General features: G+C 39.9%; 1 protein-coding gene across 2 annotated transcripts in view; it reads right to left on the bottom strand.

Annotated features, from left to right (window-relative positions):
* LOC125903057 (glutamate receptor ionotropic, delta-1-like) overlaps nt 1-17,255 on the bottom strand; it is a 123,393-nt gene extending 106,138 nt beyond the window's left edge. The window contains exons 1-2 of one of the 2 annotated variants that reach the window (XM_049599673.1): nt 16,967-17,255; nt 16,255-16,446 (exon numbers count right to left, since the gene is read on the bottom strand). In XM_049599673.1, the coding sequence (XP_049455630.1) occupies nt 16,255-16,287 (33 nt within the window). In that variant the 5' untranslated portion in view covers nt 16,288-16,446; nt 16,967-17,255. Of the gene's footprint in view, nt 1-16,254; nt 16,447-16,521; nt 16,563-16,966 lie in introns of those variants that run through there. The other variant, XM_049599671.1, reaches the window with a different exon arrangement.
* Between the last annotated feature and the right edge of the window lie 4,072 nt (nt 17,256-21,327).

Below are 21,327 nucleotides of genomic sequence, written 5' to 3' on the forward strand. Positions count from 1 at the left end.
GACATCCAGCACTCAGCAGACAGGGAGGGAGGGTGTATATCACACAATTTCTGCGAGAATCACATAAAGGTCTCCGATTTCTGAGCATTTATTCAAGTGCTCTCCCTTTTTGTGCAGATGCTCCCCCGTGAGCCTCGAGGCAGCAGATAAACCACCTACACTTATATTGAGCAATGGGCCAAGTCTCCACAGAGCTTTAAGTATAGATCTCCGACGAGTCCCCAGTTGTTTGAGGGTCTCTCAGGCAACAGATGTGTTTCCAGACCCCACTTAGCCAGACACAGGCAGTTGATCCATGCAGGGGAGGAAAGGCCCCACGGAGGTGATGGAGATACCTGCCACCGCAGCAGCATCGGCTGATCTGTTTCTGACAAACACTTTCCCTGGGACATGAATCTCTTCCCGATCCCTCCAACAGAGTTGGGGCAGACGAAGTGAGGAAGACAGAGGGGGAGCGTCCAAAAAGGATATAACATGCAGAAAAAGTAAAGTGTTTGAAGATGTGTCCTGTTTTATGCAGAGTTTCAAGGTCGGATTTATCGTCTTTAGCGTCATGAGGATAAAAGAATCCAGGGCAGCTTTTCTGCTTTGAGAGACATTAAAAGGGGCGTAACACGGACAAAACTCAGGAAACTCGACATGAATGGGCAGCCATGACCTTGTGTCTTTACAGATATAACTACAGTACGTGGCTCGATGTGGTTTGCCCCTGCCAGTCTCCTCTTTTAAATCACAAGCTGCATCCAAGGACATTTTGCAAATGCAGCAGCAATATAATCTTCAAATTCTGTCTTTGTTTGTAATGTCGCATTTAGGTTGGATGGTTTTCCATCAGTCTGGCTCTCTTTTCAAGTGGATTGGAAATTGTTTCTTTTCTTTGCTGCTGTCTTCTCTTTCTGGTTTACCAGTCATCATTATGTTGCATCCACAGGAGTGGATGTCAAAAGGATATCAAAGAAAGGAAAATAGTTTATAAGATGAAAATTCAACAGTGAAGTGAGATAGATTTCACGTGAGGGCGGCTTTGTCTCTAACCTTGCTTGCACATACATAACGCATCCTAACCTGTTCCTCCTCATTTCAGAGGGGTTAAATGTGTCAACTTGTATGTATAGGCAGTGTGGGAAGAATAAAGAAGCATTTCACTGCTGGGAAAATGGTCTTTTCAAAAATACTGGCCTGCAGTATAAAGAAATAAATGCTTTTGAAATTGGTGCATTATGACCAGAGAAAACAGAGGAAAAGGCTGTGGTATTAGATTTTGCTCAAGAGGTAAAAAAAAAAAAATCTATAACTGCTTGAATGCACCGTGCTGCACCAGACCGATAAACGCTCCCACTGGTGGATGATGTAATGTAAACTTAGCCATTTTGGCCAGCTTTTAAGAAACTATCTTGAATTACAGTGAAACAGTAAACTAAAATACGTTTCTTAAAACATTGTAAGCAAGAAATAGGCAGGGCAGTAACAGAATCTTGGCTCATATTCAGTCAACACTGCTTAGTTTCACAGTTTGATGTCTGTCTCTTTCTCAATCCACCTCTATACTGTGTGGTAGCAGGCATATGAAAATGCAGATGTGTAGTCTGTAGTTCCAGCAACAGTCCTAGATCTGGTGAATTGTGGTGCAAATGGGTGATTACACATCATCATGCCTAAACATAACTGTTGGGGTCCCGCAGGGGTCAGTATTAGGTCCAAAACTGTTTATTTTGTACATAAATTATATATGTATGCTGTCCAGAAAATAAAACTTTGTTTTATTTGCAGACAACACCAATGCTCATTGTTCTGCAGCAGCTTTGGAGGAGGTCATGACAAAAATGAGTGAGTTAAAATAGCGCTGAGCATATGGACAAAAATTCATATCTGCCGATATACAGTATCTTGGTATTTTCTACAAAATGGGCTACATGTTTTCAGTTGCAGGTCAAAGCCACATTTGATGTCACAAACAGTTTTTTAAAAACAGACTGATCAAAATAAAATGCAAAGAAAGGGATTTTATTCCCCTGTCTGAAAAACATACAGCTGCAGTTATACCTCCAAAAGACTAGTTGGCGACAAGGTTTCTGTGAAGTGCTGTGGAGTTTAGTTGATTCAAAACACAACTAAAACACACATTAACATGACTTAATAGAGACAATTTCAAACTCAAGTACACAAATCGGCTTCACTATAACTCACAGCATTCACAGATAAACACTTGTCTTTATCTGAACACATTTTCCCCACAAACAACACGCTAATGTTATCAGCACAAGCCTATGGCATTTTACATTGTATAGATTAGCGAACTTCTCCTCTACCCATATGATGCCAGGCTGCATTTAACAAAGTTAACGTTACAAAATTCAGCTCCATTGCAGCTCACATGGTTCACCGATAAAACACCTGTCTTATACTAAACACATGATTTCCTCCACTCATATGAAGCCAGGATAAATCACACACACACAAGACTTAAAATGCTATTTTTGTGGAGGCTTTATTGTCTTCACAATTTACTGTTTCGTATCTGTTAAATTAAAGAAAATAAAAGCTTTGTTTCCACTGACAGGAGGTCTGTGTCGCTGCGATGTGTAGTTACATTTCTGGGGTGGTGCACGTCAGGTTAGGGCTCTAAAAAGTGTTGCTGTTGGGAAGCTGTGTGTGAAAGAGCAGAGATGCACACTGGTTTGCGTTATGTAACACAACTTGACGCTATATCGATAAAAATGGTGTTGTCTAAATTTATATTTTACTTGAAAATATATCAATATATCATACATAGTCGTTATATTACCCAGCCCTAAGTTAAAATAATGGGTTAGCGTAAATAAATTGTCTTTCAATTTGATCAAAACTAAATTTATGTTGTTTGGAAAGCACAGTACAGACACAAAAGTACAGATGATGATTGATAATGTAAATGTGGAAAGAGTCTATAAATCTAAATTTAGTTGACAAAATCTGCTGGAAACCTCAGATCAATTATGTAAGAACAAAGCTGGCAAAGAACATCGCAGAACTGGGAAAAAGAAAACACATACTGGACTGCATGATGAGTTGAAACAAAGCAGAAATATGAATCAATTTTTTAAAAAACTACACAAGAAAAAGATAATTTGGGCAGATATAGACAAGGAAAGGTTGTGTTTGGGGAGTGCATATAATTTTGTAACACTGGTGGTACTTGGACTGTGAATAAACTGGGTTTATACTTATTTATTTAACTGGGTGGTAAATAGACTGGAAATAGTTGTATATTAGTTGTAAATAAATTTGGTAATTTGCTTTAATAATATGCATTAAAAGAATAAATATAAGAAAGGGGTAGGGATATATAAGTTTCACTTCTGCCCACTCCTTTTCGGACACTGTTGTCTTTCTTGTTTGTTTTTCGCTCGGAATAAAGTCATTCAGTTTTCACTACGAGGTGAGAAGGGACAATTGGTCGCTGATTAGGTGGAGGGAAGTTTACCAGTTCATTTACACATATTGTTGTGCTACAAAGCTGGTGTAAAATCAGCAAAGTATCCCTTCAACAACAGGAGAAAGTTCAGTGTTCAGTGACGGCAGGGGGCTAACTGGGTCTTTTTTGTTCTCCAGCCTGTGATCAGCCAGTATTGTTTGTGTGCTCTGCCACTGGCTGAGTGCACGTCCTGTGACCAATCAGACTGGACAGAGGGACCTCAAATTAAAAACAAAAAGGGCTCCTGTGAAAAGGGAAAGTTTCTTTGTGTTAAAACTGAAGGATCAATCTTACACAGTGAGGACAGTTTCAAAGCAGTTTCTCAGTAAGGAGGCTCAAGTTGACGTATTTCTTTTTAAGGTGCCAAAAGATACGACAAACATTCACTCTATACCTTTGACAGCAACGCCTCATCTGTCAGCAGGCTGCTGACATCTGCCTGTCAAGGCTGACATAAAGTATATTGAGAAAAATCAATGAACAGAGACTTACAAACTGTTTTTCTCTCACGTAACTGCTGGTGATGTTCACCGTTTTACTTTAAATGTGAGTGCATCTATATTTTTCCAGTTTCTTTCACTGAATTGTCCCAGCATTAGATTTCAATACCTCAAAACTGCTTCAAATTGTTCTTTTCATGTTTTTGAATGCTGGCTAGAAAATATGCTTGAGGCCAAATTTTAATAAATAAAAAATGGTGATGAATGATTTAAATGCCGCCATTTTTTTAATATAAATCACTCCTCTTTGAACTGATTAATTGATGAACCGTTTACCCAGCTCACATACTTCCTAAAACAATTAGTTATTTAATCAGTGAGTCCGCTGAAGTCACTTGTAAACAAAGATGCTTTATGGATTGCAGCTGCACAGGTGTGAGGATATACTGCTCCTCACTTAATATCTTTTGATTTTGGGTTCATCTCAGGCTCTAGGAACTTGTAAAAATTCACATTTTATTATTAATTTACGAAAAATAGAATTGCAACAAAATAAGTGGTTTACAGTTTGCCTTCAAATATTCAGTAAAAACAAAAATGACCTCTCATTTCTTTAGTTTGTGAACAACATCAGTAACTCAGAGTGAGATTCAGATTTTGTATACAATATTAATAGTTCAACAAAATAAAATCTACCACAAATTACACATTTAAACAGTTCCCAAATATAAAAAATATACCCTGTGATCTGTATATATATAAATCAACAGTTGATTTCCTTCTTTTAGCAAAATCCTAAATGATTAAGTTATTTTTTTCCACCTGGACCTTTATGCTCTGCCATTTCTCCTCTAATCATCACGCTGTAACCTGTGACAGGCTGTTATGATACCACAACTATCACACATTCACATATATGGAGTTTTTTGTCGAGCTGCGAGCGTCACGTAGGTTTACATTACCAAAAGTTTATGACAAAATAACTTGACGACACCAACTCCTGTGTGTGCACAGCGAGAGAGGAGAGGGAGAGACACTGTGCTGCTGCCAGAGGAGCCGCTGAATGAGTTCCCTCTGAGCGGTAAGTCACTAAAAGAGTCTGAGAAGTCCGGGGCTGTTCATAAAACATTCAGGACGTCACAGTTTATTCCACACTACTGAAGCTGCTCCTCTTTTTGGAACCAACGCGGAGTCTGTAATAATCCAGCTCTAAGCCGTGCTTGTTGTTGCCGTGGGTAACAGTATGATGTCCAGTCGAAATATCACAAGTATCACCATGTGAATTTTTCATATGATATTATAAATTATACCGATGTTGGCATACCCCGAGTTGGAAGTTCAGAAGCTTCATTCACATGTTGGCATTTGAACTCTAAATCAACATCTGTATGCTGTGCAGTTTTTTTTTTCTTTTTTTGCATGTCTAGGCTATATATTCTGTTTAAACTCAGTATTTCTGTTCAGTTACAGACAAAAATTAAGCTACACTAAAAAAAAAAAAATTTTTGTATTATACTATTTGTAAAATCAAATTCCTGTGGTGGCTGTGTACAGCTGCTTCCTACTTGTGTGATCCAGACATTTCCAATACCTTACGAGTCATGTAAAGGTCCAAAAGTCAAAAATTATTGGAGAAAAAAAATAGATGCTATAATTTCCAAAATGCCCCCCTACAGCCCCCATCCTTTGTGCAACAAGTGAGTGTACGTCACACCCACTTCTGCGTCTTATTTTATGCCCTAATGATGGTATTTATGTTGATGAAACTGAAAAGTTATATTCAATAAAGAAAAAGACTAAATCATTTACTTCATTCAAATTAAGAATAGAGGTTGACGACATCATAAAATGTGACAACAGACTAGTGTTGCACAGTATACCAGTACTAAAATAGTACCGCGGTACTAGAGTATTCCAAACGGTACTATACTGCATTTGGAAAATACCGGCACTTTGAAATTGATTCAGTTCATTAATTTAGTTAATTTATTTTACTAAATTATGCACATAAACACCTTTTTTGTTCCTATTGGAGCACAGATTGCACAAGTGGTGTGTATGACAACACCTGTATCAACATTCGCAGCTGGCGTATGTGAAAAAAGACAAGAGAAAGTCTGCCTCGCAAAGGGAGACAACACGAGACAACACAAACTTGGTGGGACATTTGAGTTACCAAACCGTGACGTCCGAGGTACTTACCGAACCATGATTTTTTGGTACTGTTACACCCCTGCTATTTATTGTTCTAGGAAAAGTACCGAAGAGTATCGATAAGTATCAGAATTCATATTGGTACCGAAACTAAGATTTTGGTATCGTGACAACACTACAACAGACAGTCAAAGCTTCATCTGAACACCGCAATAAAAGCTATGAATGTGGAAAAAAAGACATCTGGTACATCCCTCCTCAATAATAAATCAATTAACTGAAAAAAGAAATAGTTGTATAATGAAAATCATTCATTGCAGCTCTTACTGACATGCTTTCTTTGGTTTTGAAGCATTGACATTTTGTAGACTCCACCTACATGCTGAGAAAGTACTTCAGACTCAGGGTGTCACAATGTACAGTCACTCACGATAACCATGATATTTAAAAATGAAATATCATGTTAATAATACACATATGATAATGTGGTGTAAATAATCAAGCGCCCCTAAATCATTTCAACTTCTCTTTTCACTATCCATTAATTAATTTTGTACAGTTATGGTTACAGAGTCTTTCTCCTCCTGCTGACACTCATAGTTTGAGTGGAATTCATTTGCCAAAAAAAGGGACAAAACACGCAATAAACAAAGTTTAATTTTCTAAAGATATAGCAATAATATCATCATTGTAAACTCCTCTGGCAACGGTAATCGTGTAGTGTAAATCTGATACTGTGCCAGCCTGACTTCAGACAACAGAGATGAAAAGGACTGGTCACTCATTCACAGTGTCCACATTTTAAAACAACACCGTGATAAAACAACCCATGGAAAAGAGGAGGGAGTGAGACAGCTATTTCATACATGAGATCTCATCAAAGACTCAAGTGAACATGAACGTTATATTTCCTCATCTTAAAACGGATAATAAACTAAACCAGTTGTGAAATAGTCCCGCAGGACCCACGCTCCACCGAGCCTCAGACTGTTTGACCCACACAGACAGAACTGAGACTTATTTCATGTCACAGTATCTGAAAGAACATTAAAGAAGAGCCTCACAAAAAAAAAAAATTAAAAAAAAAAAAAATCATCCTACAAAGAAAAACTGTGAAGCCATTCTTAAAAGAGTACGGCACTCATCTCTTCTTCAACTAATTATTCAAGGCTTCAAGCACTTAACATAAGAAAGCCGGGCGGCTGTGCTCTGCATTCAAGATGGACTGAAAATCTATGATACCACAAGGATTTTGACTCTCCCCAAAATGAACTGATGTCATTCAGGCAAACAATGTTCTGCTGTATTAAAGTATGCACTGGATTGATGACTCATTTAATTACTTTTTTTCCACTGCATGCTCAAGACTGCAACAGTATATTCACGTCGGCTGGCATGAAAATGTGATCCATGCTTTTCATTTTCAGCCAGCCTTTATAGATGTGCTTATACCGTCTGTCTTTTTGTGCTCTACTCTCCATGTTGTTAGTGTCTGGATGTCTGTAATCTACGTCTGTGTGCTTCACCATCTGCGGGTGGCTGCGTGGGCGAGTTTAGCTACATTATCCTCAATATAGATCAGACAAGTTTAGGTTCAGAAATGCAGGTTTGACGCTCCAGATTGAGATGGGCAATTGCAGGCTCGCAATTTACAGCCCTGCTCAATACATTTACCAGCCTAAGACATCACCTTTCACTGTGATCCCTTTTTTCAGAGGGTTTCGCAGATTTCCAACACACAAAAAACGCAGAGAACGAGGCCTCTTTAGATGGTATAGTGTCAGTTTAACCCCCAGATGTCAACACTCATCTCAGATGTACTCAAAGCTACAATGGGTTTGTTTAATCTGTCTTAGCTTTCTGACATGCTCTTTGCAACTGAAGGCCACTGGAGTAGTGTCTGGGTTAACAGTCAGCACTCACAGCTTTCTTGCTCTCTTTTCCTGTTGTTTTGCTTCATTCCTGCCTGTTTTTATTCAGTGTAATGGAGGAGATCTTGACACAAGAGCTGGTATTTTGCCCTTCTTTTACTTAACAAGACATTCTTAAGCAAAAGAAATGGTAAAAAGAATGTGGTGTTGGCGGTCGTGTTGAAACTGAGATTTGAAAAAATGCAACCGACTGCTTTGAGGATGTTTGCTTGTTGATGGATCGTGGAGGTCAGTTTTGTTGAATTAAGTTTTTGTACTTTTCAAATCAAATACTGGTTTCATCTACTGCTGTGTTATGACGCAAAAATGCGCGTCAAAATTTGTCTTGCATGCTGTAGAACAGAGGCAACTGCATGCCCTTTAAAAGCCAGACACACCAAACCAATGACAAAAAACTAGTGGCGACGTAAGCCGATTGTTGGCCAAATAGTGTGTCTCATCCAAAAAGCTGCACTTGAACACGCCACAAAAACTAATGCAAAGGCCAACAAGCGTGTACGCTCTGTACCTGCATAAGGGAAAATAACTCTCCATAGTAGCGCTGCCCCCTAATAGTCGACCAAACGTTAGTTGACCAGATAGGTCATTAGTTGGCAAGATTTCATTGGTTGCTTAGTCCCAGACAAAAAAAATGTCAAAATCAATCAAAACCTGTATGACTGGACCATGTGTGAATTTAATTTGAAAGGACAGACACAGGAAGAGGCCACGCAGTCAGACAGGAGTCACATTACAAACCAATCACAGCTGACAGATATCTTTCCCTTCTTCTGTAAACATTCAGTCTGATGAACATGGAAAAGTTGATCATGTTATAGCGCAGGGCTACCCAGAAATTTACATCTGTTCCACAGACGATAGGCCTCCATACTTCTAAACAATTCCTGGAAGAAGATCAGCTCTGCACTCAGGATTTCAGGTAAATAGGCTGTACGATGCTTGTTGTTTAGCAACCTTAGACTCAACAAAAAAGACACAAGAGTAGTGCCCAGCGCCCGACCTCGCGTTCTCCAGGCGGGTAAGGACGTGGCATGTGTACAGTCCCTAATTTCCAGGACTGATACCTGCGGTTATTCCACAGGCTAGTTAATAACATGTCGGGCAGGAAATCCAAAGTGTGGGATCATTTTGAGAAGGTGAAGGATGAACCCAAGGTGATATGTAAACTCATCTTCATTGGTCGACTACAAACATGACGTATCATCTGAAACATGGAAGTAGCTACATGCCCATTAGCCCACAGCGTCATTAACAGGCGGCTCGCTCAGTGTGTGACGCGCACTTGTAGATAAAATATAGGCCTATATTAATGAAGGTTCATTAGTACGGTTTTGTATTTCTCTGTAATGTAGCACAGTGTTAACAATGTTACTGATACTATTCTTTCTCACACCTTCAACTCAAACCATTGTGTTGCCCCGCCCAAAATATATCATTTAATAATAAAATCAATATTGTAAACATGCGGGGGACTAGTCGGCTAATGGCTCTAAATGATGACTATTGGTCGACCAGGAAGATTCTTAGTTGTCGGCAGGCAGCAGTGGTCTGTACTCGTCTTTCAAAAAGGGAAACCAAAAGTCCAAGAGGCTGGAGTCATGATGCTAGTTAGCCAGTGAGCACATTAACAACACAATCTAATATTGAAAGAGTGAAGATACTTATCATGTGGTAGCACAAAAAATAACTCAAACAATTACAAACAGTTTCTGCTAAGGAGCTCAATGGCTAAAAAATAACATGAAAATCATGAATCACACCGTAAAGTTAGGGATTTTATCAGTAATGTTTCCTCTGCTTCTTTTCAGGAACAAGAAAAGAGGTGTGGGAGCATTGTCTTCAATCTGATGGACCCTCTCTGGTTCTGATGATGCTAAAAGTATCTGACACAAAACATCTTCCATCTTTCCCAGAAATGTTTTCATGCATTTTTGTGTTTCAGTAAAGTAATGGTCGACCAATCTTGAAAACTCTGTGGCCAGCAAAGCATGCAAAGACTTATTTCTCTCACCTACAGGCTCTCTGACGCCGACTCAACGTGCTGAATTGGTGGAAAAACAGGCGACAAGGGCTGATTAGTGTAAACGGTATGAAACACACTGCAAAAACTAGGGCGACAGATGCTTACAGACGGCCCGACATTGACCGTTGGCTTGGTGTGTCAGGGCCCTAAAACTTTGTTTCTATCAAGCACAACTGTTGCAGACAGGGAGAGTTTTGAGGCATCCTCGACTGCTTTGTCCCATTCATTTTGTGCAGACAGTCCTTCAGCAGTCTGTTTTTCTCTTATCCATGTCCTTCCTCAGAGGAAAAGTCTAATATGCTGCAGAATAAGCTTGCCTATTTAGCCATTATCAGAGCACCAAGTACCAGACACTCAATTGCTTCCTCTTCATTCAGCCAAATACGCTGCATAGACATAATGATGATTCATCACTGCACACAGTCCGACATAAAAATGAGATAATCATGCTTAAAAATATATATATAAGACTCCATACTTCCAACAAAAGGCCAGACTGTGGCACTCTAAACTATTCTAAGCAGATGTGAGGAAAAAGTCTGAGTCAAAAACAGGTGACTGGTACACGCAGACAAATAACCAAAAAAGTTCTTGCAGGTTTTAGTCGCCTAATCACAGATAAAAGCTTTGCTACTAATGTTGACATGTGTTCGTTTGGATGCCAATTAGTAGCTTTTGCCAACTGAGTGCCAGACCTGTATAATAAGAGAGATCTGGCTCTCTCTTTGATATGCAAGTTTTCAAATTAACATGAGACAATTAGAAGAGCTCAAAAGAGGCCAAATTATCTGAGCCAAATTGCCGGTGAATTAGTCCAAAACAAAAACGATAACAACAAGCCAAAAACAAACAACCTCAGACGCAAGTCACATTAACAAGCATATCATGAGGTTTACAAACGGCAGGTTGACAAATAGCTCATAAAATAACTAATGTGACCGGGCTTTGTAGCAGAGTCACTCTGAAGTTTGTTTTTTTTCTTGAAGATTTATTTTGTTGCTCCCACCATTAGATAAGGTATTAATTTCAATCCATCCATTTTCATCCGCTTATCTAGGGCAGCAGGCCAAGCAAAGCACCCCAGACATCCAACATCCCTCTCCCCAGGAACGCTTTCCAGCTCCTCCTGAGGGACCCCAAGGTGTTCCCAGGCCAGATGAGACATGTAATCCCTCCAGCGAGTTCTGGGTCTACCGCGGGGCGTCCTACCAGTTGGACGTGCCCAGAACACCTCTAACGGGAGGAGCCCAGGAGGCATCCTGATCAGATGCCTGAACCACCTCAACTGACCCCTTTCAACACGAAGGAGCAGCGGCTCTACTCGGAGCTCCCTCTGGATGTCTGAGCTCCTCACCCTATCTCTAAGGCTGAGCCCAGCCACCCCACAGAGGAAACTCATCACTTAAACTCATCCGCAACCTCAGTCTTTCAGTCACTACCCAGAGTTCATGACCACAGGTGAGGGTTGGGATGTAGATGGACCAGTAAATCAAAAGCTTCGCCTTCAGGCTCAGCTCCCTCTTCACCACTTCATTTCAATGTTTTACCATGATTGTATGTATATATGAAATGTACATAGATTGCAAATCATCCCCTATAATCTCCTTCTCTTCTTTTTCTTGTCAGCTCTTTGCTATATTCTATCTAATAAAAGCAATGTCAAAGCTTCTATCCAGGTCTTTAACTATTTCTCTAAAAATATTTAAACATCATAAACAGGTACGAATCTAAGGACCTTGCCTTCCACAGAACTAAATATTGCACCGTCAACGTATACAAAGACATCATTTTTTCTTATTTGACATCTTGCGAAAGCCAACAAATACCCCTGACAGCAGGCAGTGGTAGACAGGTGATCTGTAGGTCATTAAAAGGTGATCACTGCCGTATAGTTCAAACTGATCAGGACAGCTATGCATAGCAATGAGCGCCTGTGTGTGAATTAAAGCGTCAGAGTGAGAGGGTCCTGTCCTCGAGGAGGTAGAAGTCAAACAGCTGTCAGGGGATCCAATTATGGTCATGTTCCTCTGCCATCCCACACCGCGCACTCCGACGTTGTGTATTCCCCCCCTAAACCCTTCCCTCTACACTCAAGTTAAGCCGTCTCGCCTGCAGCATTTGTGAATATTTGAAAGTATTGCCGGAGGAAGAGAACGAGGCTGGCATTTCTCCTTCAAGAGAAGTAATGGGTACCCTGGTGGCACAAAGTCTCTGTCTGGAAACAAAACACAAGTCAAGTACACAAAAGGTCCTCTGTGCCTTTACCGCTACTTAACTGTTTAAAAAACCAAGTCGTTGCAAAAGGTTCAAGATTTCAACGGTGACAGAAAGGTGGATGAAAAGGACCTAAAAACAAACAAATCCTTAATTAAAGATCAGCTGGCACAAGCGTCAGGTATATTTTTTTGTTCATCTCTCTGGGACAGAGCACATTAATCAAAAGTGGCAACTCAGTGGAGTAGATATAAAAACTCATGACATTTTTCACTGTATGAGCTCCACCAAGTGTTCAAAATAAGACGTTTAAGCAGGCCTCAATGCAGTGAAATTTTCTTGTACACTCCAGCTGCCTCCTACATACACACACACACACCACTGAGTGCACAAAGAGTGGCCTGTGAACACAGGACCCTGTGACACACCAGCATACAAACTGTGCTATATGATCGCACTAACCCTGTTAACACTGACCAAGAAGCAAAGCACCAGCTGTCAGCTTTGGCCTCCGCAAAGACGTTCTGCAACACAATCAAGTACACCATGAAACTCCTCATTTAGCCGAGCCTGGTCCCTACATTAACCCTGCTACAACACCCCAGGGATTAAAACCACATACTGTTCAGTGACCATTAACAGCGACCTGTTTACCTTTTATGCACCACTCGCCGCTATAAGCACACTGAGCACTGAACACAGGAACTGTCACTAACTTTTTAAAGCACCCGCCTCCAGGTACAGTGCCGCAGCGTCCATGTTTATCAGCCACTCAGCATGACAGTCAGGTTTTCATGAGGTTTACATTGCAGATGAGCTGCCTCGATCTAGCCTGAAACAAAGACTACAATGAAAAGCATAAAAAAATTAAATATAACATTGACCTGACCTCACACTGCCGTATTTTTAATGAGCGTGTGCATACTGGCTATCATCTAACTAAAGTGATCCTGAGACGAGTCTTTCCTGAGGCGAAATTCTAGACATGTAAATTTTAAAAAAGGTGCAGTGTAGGATTATGGGAGATATCCTGGCATAAATAAGTTTGCTTTCTTTAGTGTATAATCACCTGAAAATAGAAATCATTGTGTTTTCGTTACCTCAGAATGAGCTAGGGCTGGGTGACCTCAAATCAATATCTCAAATAATTATAAGTGCTATATCGTAGGCAAATGGAATTGCTTGCATTTATTGAAGACGTCGCCTCTTACCCAAGAAGCTTCTACAGTTGAGAGGCAAAACATCTTCAGTAAACTCAAGCAATGTACACTTATAATTACCATGACCTGGATGACTGAGAATCTTCACTGACATCTTGACTAATTGAGCATTTTACCTTGATTATGATTAATGAACGATTATTTTCGCATTAATTTGCCTTCATACTTTACTGACAAGCTCGGAACTGTAAATATGCTCAACTACTAAAGATGGGTTATTTTTTTCTGGTTAAAGATTACATACCTTATCATTGTGATTTGTGAACAGCCTTGTACATGGGGCACCTGCTCTATCCACTAAGCCACTGACAGACCTTTTCATGGTTATTTATTGAATTTAGATATTTTGAAACGGTTTACCTGCAGTGTTTACATTTGATTTCTTTCTGTGCAGTGTCGACTTCAAGAAAGTGTGTCCAAAGGACAGACACGGCATTTCTCTTTGGTACAAGCTGCTCAAGATGTTCAGTTGGCTCGGTGTTTGAGTTCTCCTCCATGTTGCATTGTGGACAGAGCGAGGTCACGTGACTACACACTAAAGCAAGGTTTATTCTTCTGTGCACCTACGACACAGAGGGCTTTGCAGAGGCGTTGTGTCCCTCTACGACTGAAACAGAGACGCGATGTAAACCTCCAAAAACTGTAACCATGCATCGAGGCAACGCAGACCCAACGCACACCGCAAGAGCTACTGTATGATTGGTCCTTCAAACTACATAATTTCCGGCAGGTTTCACTTCCTGCTGCAGTACCACAACACCGCCTCGAGCCATTCAACGGGCATACAGACAATTGGCGCAGTTGCCTTTCTCTTTGTTGTCATCGTAACATTTGTCATAATGGCATTTGTTGTTCAATGTCAGTCATTTCAAACTCCAGCAACAGTCTTTCTCTCTCGTTTGCCATCTTAGAGCAAAGCCAGAAGATAAACAAACAATGAACGAGCAACGACCATAGACGTCACAGTCTAGGTAGGTATATAAAAGATGACTGCGCCCCCAAGGGCTTTGGCGGGAAATTGCATAGCGACATTTTAGACCAACAGGGCGCAGAACTATGATAGGTGCACAGCAACTGCAGAGCAACTGCGTGCACGTTGCGTTGAGTGTACGCAGAAGCATAAAGAAACTTTTGGAAGTGTGGGTTTTTAAGTGGACAGTACAGGAACACACACAGTGGGGAAACTATTGACAGAATTTCGATTAATTTTCAATTAATTGCCCAGCCCTCGAATAAGTTGCTTTTATCTACATAGGGAGCAGGTCCTCGTCTGCCATGCTGCACCACCATGGCTCTACAGTAGCCCAGAATGGACAAACCAAACAGTGGCTTTAGATAGGACCATTCTTGTTTTCATGGTTTTGCATTAGACACTAGTTAGCAACGAGTAGCGTCGCAAAACACTTGATATTTAACGTGAACCTGCCTCAGTCAGTATTACTGCCGGATTAAATCACCAGTTCTGTTTGTTTTGGAGAGGAGGAGACTTCTACAATAATTCGGCTCCCATTAAAACCTCCTGAACGTCTGGATCTTAAATTACCTGAGAATAAAGTTGAGCTCACATTAGGTGCTGGGCTTGCGACCTCTCTCCAACAAGCCAAATTGCATAGCAGAAACACTCAATTTCACATGAAACTGCTTTATTCAGTGGTTTTACTGGTTTTAATCCCCTGGTTTGTTTGTTTTGGAGAGGAAGAGACGTCTGTGGATACTTCGTCTCCCTGTAGAAACTCCTTAGACAATTAACACTTAAGGAATTCTAACTGGGAGAAGGTTCAGGTGGTCGCAATACCCCCTAAATCACACACTGCTCCTTTAAATAACAAGACATAGAATATCAGTGATTCTACAGTGTTGCTCACTAACTCAGGACCCTGCACACGCCTGTCCAAAATGCATTTAAACACCCAACATCTGGTAAAACTGATGTCTGGCATGAGCAGACTTTACCTAGTGACATACAACACTGCACCAGGAGAGGTTGAGGAGATTACCAGGTCAGGTCTACCTGTCAGACTGAGATATGGGATTATTTGCCCCTGAAAATTAATCTCCACTGAGCAAACTGTGTATATCTACTGTTAAATTTAACACGTCTGTGAAACCTGCAAATTTTAGTAAAGTGGGAATATATTTTTAATTAAGGGAAGTTTGAGAGCTAGGGGCCACAGATAATGCCATGACATTTTAAAAGCTGTGATAAGTAAATGAACACACAGTGCAGCAGGTCGACCGGAGCTTAAGGCTGGTGGAGGCTTCAGCAGCAGTAAACAGGAAGCAGGAGCTCAACACAAGTATCGTAATGTAATTATGACATGAAACGAGCTGTGGCATTAAACCCTTTGATATGTTGTGCACAACAAAAGCTACATTGATATTATATCATGTGTTAATATTAGCAGGAAATCACCATGTCACTGAGCTGTGTGCAGGACAGCAATAATATTTACACCTCTAAAGCCACATTTACATAATTATGCCAGTGGAGTTTGCAGTGAGGCTTGGGAAAATCCCCAAAAAACAACAACAACAACAATCCAGTCAAGGGGTGAAAATGCCTCAAAACCAATCCAGCCTATAACACTTAAGAGTATAAGGCTCAAAACATGAGGAAGCTAAATAAACAACATGAAAGTGGAACACATACACATGCCAAACAAGCAAGGACAAATTCAGCAAGTCAACACATCAACACAAACATTGCACCAGCAGCCAGCAGAAGCCAACACATCATCATCATCATCATCATCATCAACAACAAGCAGAGCAGCACAGCCAACATCTCAACATGCATGTTTAAAAAGCAGAAACTTACTATGAAGAAGTGAAGCGGTGATTTCGGACTCATCACGGTGAGGAAACTCAGCTTCCGCTTTGAAGTTTGGTCTGAGGCCTCAGCTGATGCTGATTAAAGGCTAAGCAGCAAACAGCAGCAGCTTCACAAAGTCTTCTAAAGGCGCATTTTGGCACGTTCACGTCCGTGTGTATGAGCTGTAGCAGCATCTGTCTGCAGACATGGAAACAGATAATTTAGTTAATAAGCGGAGTAAAACATAATTTAAAAACAGAGCTGGACACTTACACAGACCGCCGCTTTGGGGAGGGAGCACCAGTAAATTGATTACCTCGGGTGTGCTGCACACACGTCATCAACTGTCCCACCTGATTGGTTTCTCAGTGAGGCCTGATCATGCATTAATGCGGTGTCGGAATAATCGGAAAAATGAGCTTCCCACTAGGAAAATTCAAGTTTCAACAAGTTTATTGTCATATCCTCCTGAGACCCCAGCTTTTGTTTGGTGTGCTCTTTCAGTTTCTCCAAACTATTTGGCATTAGTAGGACTTGATAAGTACAAAAACCTCATCACTGTAAAAGTCACAAGTGTGTCATGGTCATGGAGCATGAAATTTCAATTTATTTCAATGCTTGAACATCTTGTGCAACAACAAAACTGACAACAATGAGACATTTTGTAACTGTGGGTTGTTGGTCACTGTTCAAGTCTAAAACTGTTCGTTTCAAATACCTGAACATGGCTGTGCAAAACAAAATTGCAAATCATTTCTAAAAGCCTTGAGATCTGTTCATTTTGTAGCTCTGTATGAATTTTCCTTGCTCCACAATCCAAGCTAGTAATGTCCTTTTTTTTCTGTAGGAACAGTCTGTCACACCTCACTGGCCTAAAGTCCCGGTGTCCTCAAATTAGTACTTTTTAATTAACAGTGTCTTAGCTTGTTACTATTGCGAAAACTGTTCAAATGTGTATGCAATATTAAACTACAGATGTTATTAAGCACAAATAAACAACCATAACATTTGATCAGGTTTTGTGTTTTGTATACTTTTGTGTCGGGATCGGCTGCAGACTAGGGTGTGTCTCAAATCACATACTTCCATTAGTACCCTTCCATGTAGTATACTATGTGCACTATGTACTCATTGGCGTAGTGCGCAAATTTCGACAGGGTAGTGTCTCAAACCAAACACTGCCGTTGTGCACTAACCAGAAATGACGACCGCAAATTAGCTAGTTAGCAAATTAGCATTAGCATTCGCGTTATCGTTCGTGGTACCAAATCATTACAGACTGCTAAATTAACCCAACAAACATACTGCTGGCTTATACCCGACAACAGTATAGTGGTGCTTAGTGCAGCAACATTCACGGTCGCACAGTCCTCGGCCGCTATTTCCAGTTTGAAAAGTGGTTCCCCCCCTTCAGCTACGTAGCCAAGATGGCGACCACTGAGGGCGAGAAGTGTCCATAGTTCCACACTCAACTTCTTGACCGTTTTGAGTGCACCATCCGGGTACTCATAGCGCACTGCATTTCCCATACTTCTCAGTGTGAACGCACTTATGCACTCAAAATATTAAGTTTAAGTACAGAAGTACGCGATTTGAGACACAGACTAAGTTAAGCAGAATGACATATAAGGTGCAGCAAACCCAAAATGTAATGTCCTAATATGAGGACGCAGAGTCTCAGGAGGTTAAACACAGTAAAAACACAGTGGTTTACATCACACAGTGAAATCCTAAATTGCTCCCTTCATGTAAAACAATAATAAAAGTAGAATTAAAGTTAGATTTTGAGATAAACAAATAAATAAATAAGCAGAAGGAAAGGGTTCTTCTGTACCTGTTGCCTTCTCTTCTGTATCCTTCTTCTATTTCACTTATTTTTCATGATTGCTATCAGTGTACTCTTCATGTACATCACGTCATGGTCATATCCAGTAATTGTCTGGTATAATTAACCACAGCTACTGCAGGCGTACTTAATGGTCTTTCTACTATACTTCATGCAGCAATTATAGTCTTATCCCACTTTAATACTTACTTTAGTTTTCTCTTATGTCTCCCTTTTTTGCTGTATCGACTTGTTCATGAAAAGAGTGAGCTGAAGCAAATATGTCAGCCACCACGGTCGGCACCATACTGTGACCACAGTGGATTCACATGAACGCCTCAACGTCTGAGAACAACAGCCCAAAACGTGAAAATGTTGCAACATGTGCAGAAACATGGCGGACAAAAATAAATGTTCGGTTGATGTCAATTAAGTTTTTTGCTCATGTGTAATCTGTTAGTTAGAAAAGTTATTTATTAGCAGTAGTCAGGTTGTTACACCCTGAGCTCCCAGTCAAGGTCATGTGTTCCTTGTTGTCAGTTTTTGTCAGTATTTCCTGTTTTATTTTGACCCTCACCCTTGTCTCTCATTTCAGGTACTTTACTTCCTGTCCCTGTGTGTTTCCCTTTACCTGCTGTCCTGATTGGTTTCCCCTGTCCCTCTAACTCCTCCTCCCTTGTGTGTTTAGTCCTTGTGCTGCCCTTTGCCTGTTGCCAGTTTGTTCTCAGTGGTTTGTGTGTGTGTTATAGACACTTTCCCTTGTGTTCGCTTTAAGTTTGACCAGATTTTTGACCCTGCTCTAGCCTATTGCCTTTGGATACCTTTGTTTGTTTTTTGGACTGATTTTCTGTGCACCCACCCCATTTTCAGTAACAAGACCTTGTTTTTTTGAGTCCTGCGTCTGAGTCCTTTCTTTGTTGGCTCCAGTCAGACACAGGTTAAGCAATGTTTTAGTAATATTAGGGGATGATGCAGCAACAAGTCTGAGGAAAAATCAGTTTGTAATATAAAGTTTCAAAGTGATCAATGTGTTGTTTAATACTCTGAGTAATAAAAAACAACACATCTTCGTGGCGTCTATGCTGTTTCCAAATTTCAACTTCAAGCTCATGAACACTTTTTTTAATTGAATAATTTGGTACATTATGTACACAGGACCATCCATACCAGTGGCACAAATATACAGGGGAAAAAACAAAATTAAACAAAGGGGGGAAAATTAGCAAAATAAAGAAAAAGTAACATAAATCCAGAGTACTGTATCATTAGTTCATATGGAATTTATCAAACACATTGGTAGCTGTTGGTGCCTTTTTATTCTTAAGGCCTCTTATTGTGTCGCCATATTGTTCTAGCTCTTGATAGAAAAGTTCAACATCCAGTTTGCCCACCAAATAATGAAATTAATTTTTTGAAGGGACGCTTCTTCGCCTACTCTGGGAGCGTCCCATGATTCAGAACGATTTGATAAAGGTTCATGAACGTATAAAAACATTTCCTGGACTAACTCTGAGTTCTGCCTGAGGCTGTGTGTTCTCAGTGACCCACAAATGACGCCTCACTGTGGAGCCAGGGATTTTAATCAGACCAGTACAATGGTGGGTAAGCAAATTATAATGAGACACTGGAGGAAACCAGGTGAGCCCTCTTTTAAGGAACAGTTCACAGAGCTGGCAAAAGTCGCATCATATGAACAAAGAGAAATATGTGAAGAAGTGGAGAAGCTACTTGGAGCACATTGCTGATGTGGATGTATCTTGAAGTGAATCATTTGCCATGTGCATCTGAGAGCTGATCAGCTGCTTGTAGATCAGAGAAGATTGTGGTGCATATTTATGTAGGAATATAGATTTATGTATTGTTATATATGCATTTTTATATTACTATGTTATTTAGTTATTGTGGGTTTTTTTCCCTCAAGTGCTTGTACATATATTTGATTTGTTAACACTCGGTGAAACTGTTTATGTTGAAAAAACCCCCCGAAGAATTTCAATAAATTATTAATGAAAAAATAAAATCATTTGTACAAAAAAAATATCCTTTTCCACCCCATTACTTTCAAAACACAAAAAAATGTCTTTATCTTGTTATTTAAATGTTTGTCCAGTTTTCTTCTTAAATAAAGTTGAACATGCACCTAAAATATTGTGGTTATACACACAGTGATAAACAACTGACAGTTTGTTCCTTCCTCTAATTCAAGTTCAACAATATTCAAGTTTAAATCTCCAATGTCCTTTTTGCTGGATATATTTGATGCAAAACTTTAAAGGAAACCTCTTTTTTTGTAAATAACTGTGTTCACTAGATTTTTTATGTACTTTAAATATCACATCAAAAACAACAACAAAAACAAGTAGGGTTTGAAAGAGAACATTCACAGTAAGGCATCATCTTCACAACTGCTACGGCAGGGTAGTACAATGAGTGCTATTCCAAGGGACAAAATAAATAATCAAAAATGCTACTTATAAAAGTATTGACAGTCTAAAGGAAAGAAAGAGGAAAAAATGTGCATTATAATATTGTATTCAAGGGTTTAAGACTCTTGTAGCCTTCTCCTCCTCTAGAACTACCAAAACATATTCCCATATCTTATCAAAAGTAGACTATTTACCCTTAATCTTAAAGTAAGTTTTTCAAGGGCAACATAGTGTGACAGTCCAGTACGCCAGGTTTTGTAAACTTGGTCTGATAGCAGATTTCCAGATCTGGCTATGGTGTGTTTTGCATGTAATAAGCAGTAGAGCGTTATTTTCTTATCTGCCTTGCTTAGTTTCCAATTTATGGGGGGAAAAAAAGGAAACGTCTTTAACTTTATTTATTAAGACAGACTTTGTTCAAGCTCATGAACGCACCAAAGGCAGAAAAATAACTTCCCAACTTGGGAAATGGGATCATTGGAGTATGTGAATGCAGCATACAGTTTTGTTTTGTTTTGTTTTGTTTTGTTTTGTTTTGTTTTTCTCCACATCCATGATGTTGTTTGAAGTATTTTGGAGAGAAACATGTGTTTTTGATTATTTTTCTGCCTCTTTCTTTATTAATCTTCCTGTCTGTGTTATATTGGGTTTACTGGCCAATAAATAATCTCAAAAGGTTTGAATCCACCTAATTTCAGGCACCAGGGAGACCCAGATCTTCTTTAAATCCTAGTGAGGGCATGAGATTTTCAAAGATACTAAACATGTACACACATGTAATGTATACGTGGGGGGGACTTCAACAATATTACCTTTTCATTAAATGGT

Source organism: Epinephelus fuscoguttatus, linkage group LG16, assembly GCF_011397635.1.
Source record: "Epinephelus fuscoguttatus linkage group LG16, E.fuscoguttatus.final_Chr_v1".
NCBI lineage: Eukaryota > Metazoa > Chordata > Actinopteri > Perciformes > Serranidae > Epinephelus > Epinephelus fuscoguttatus.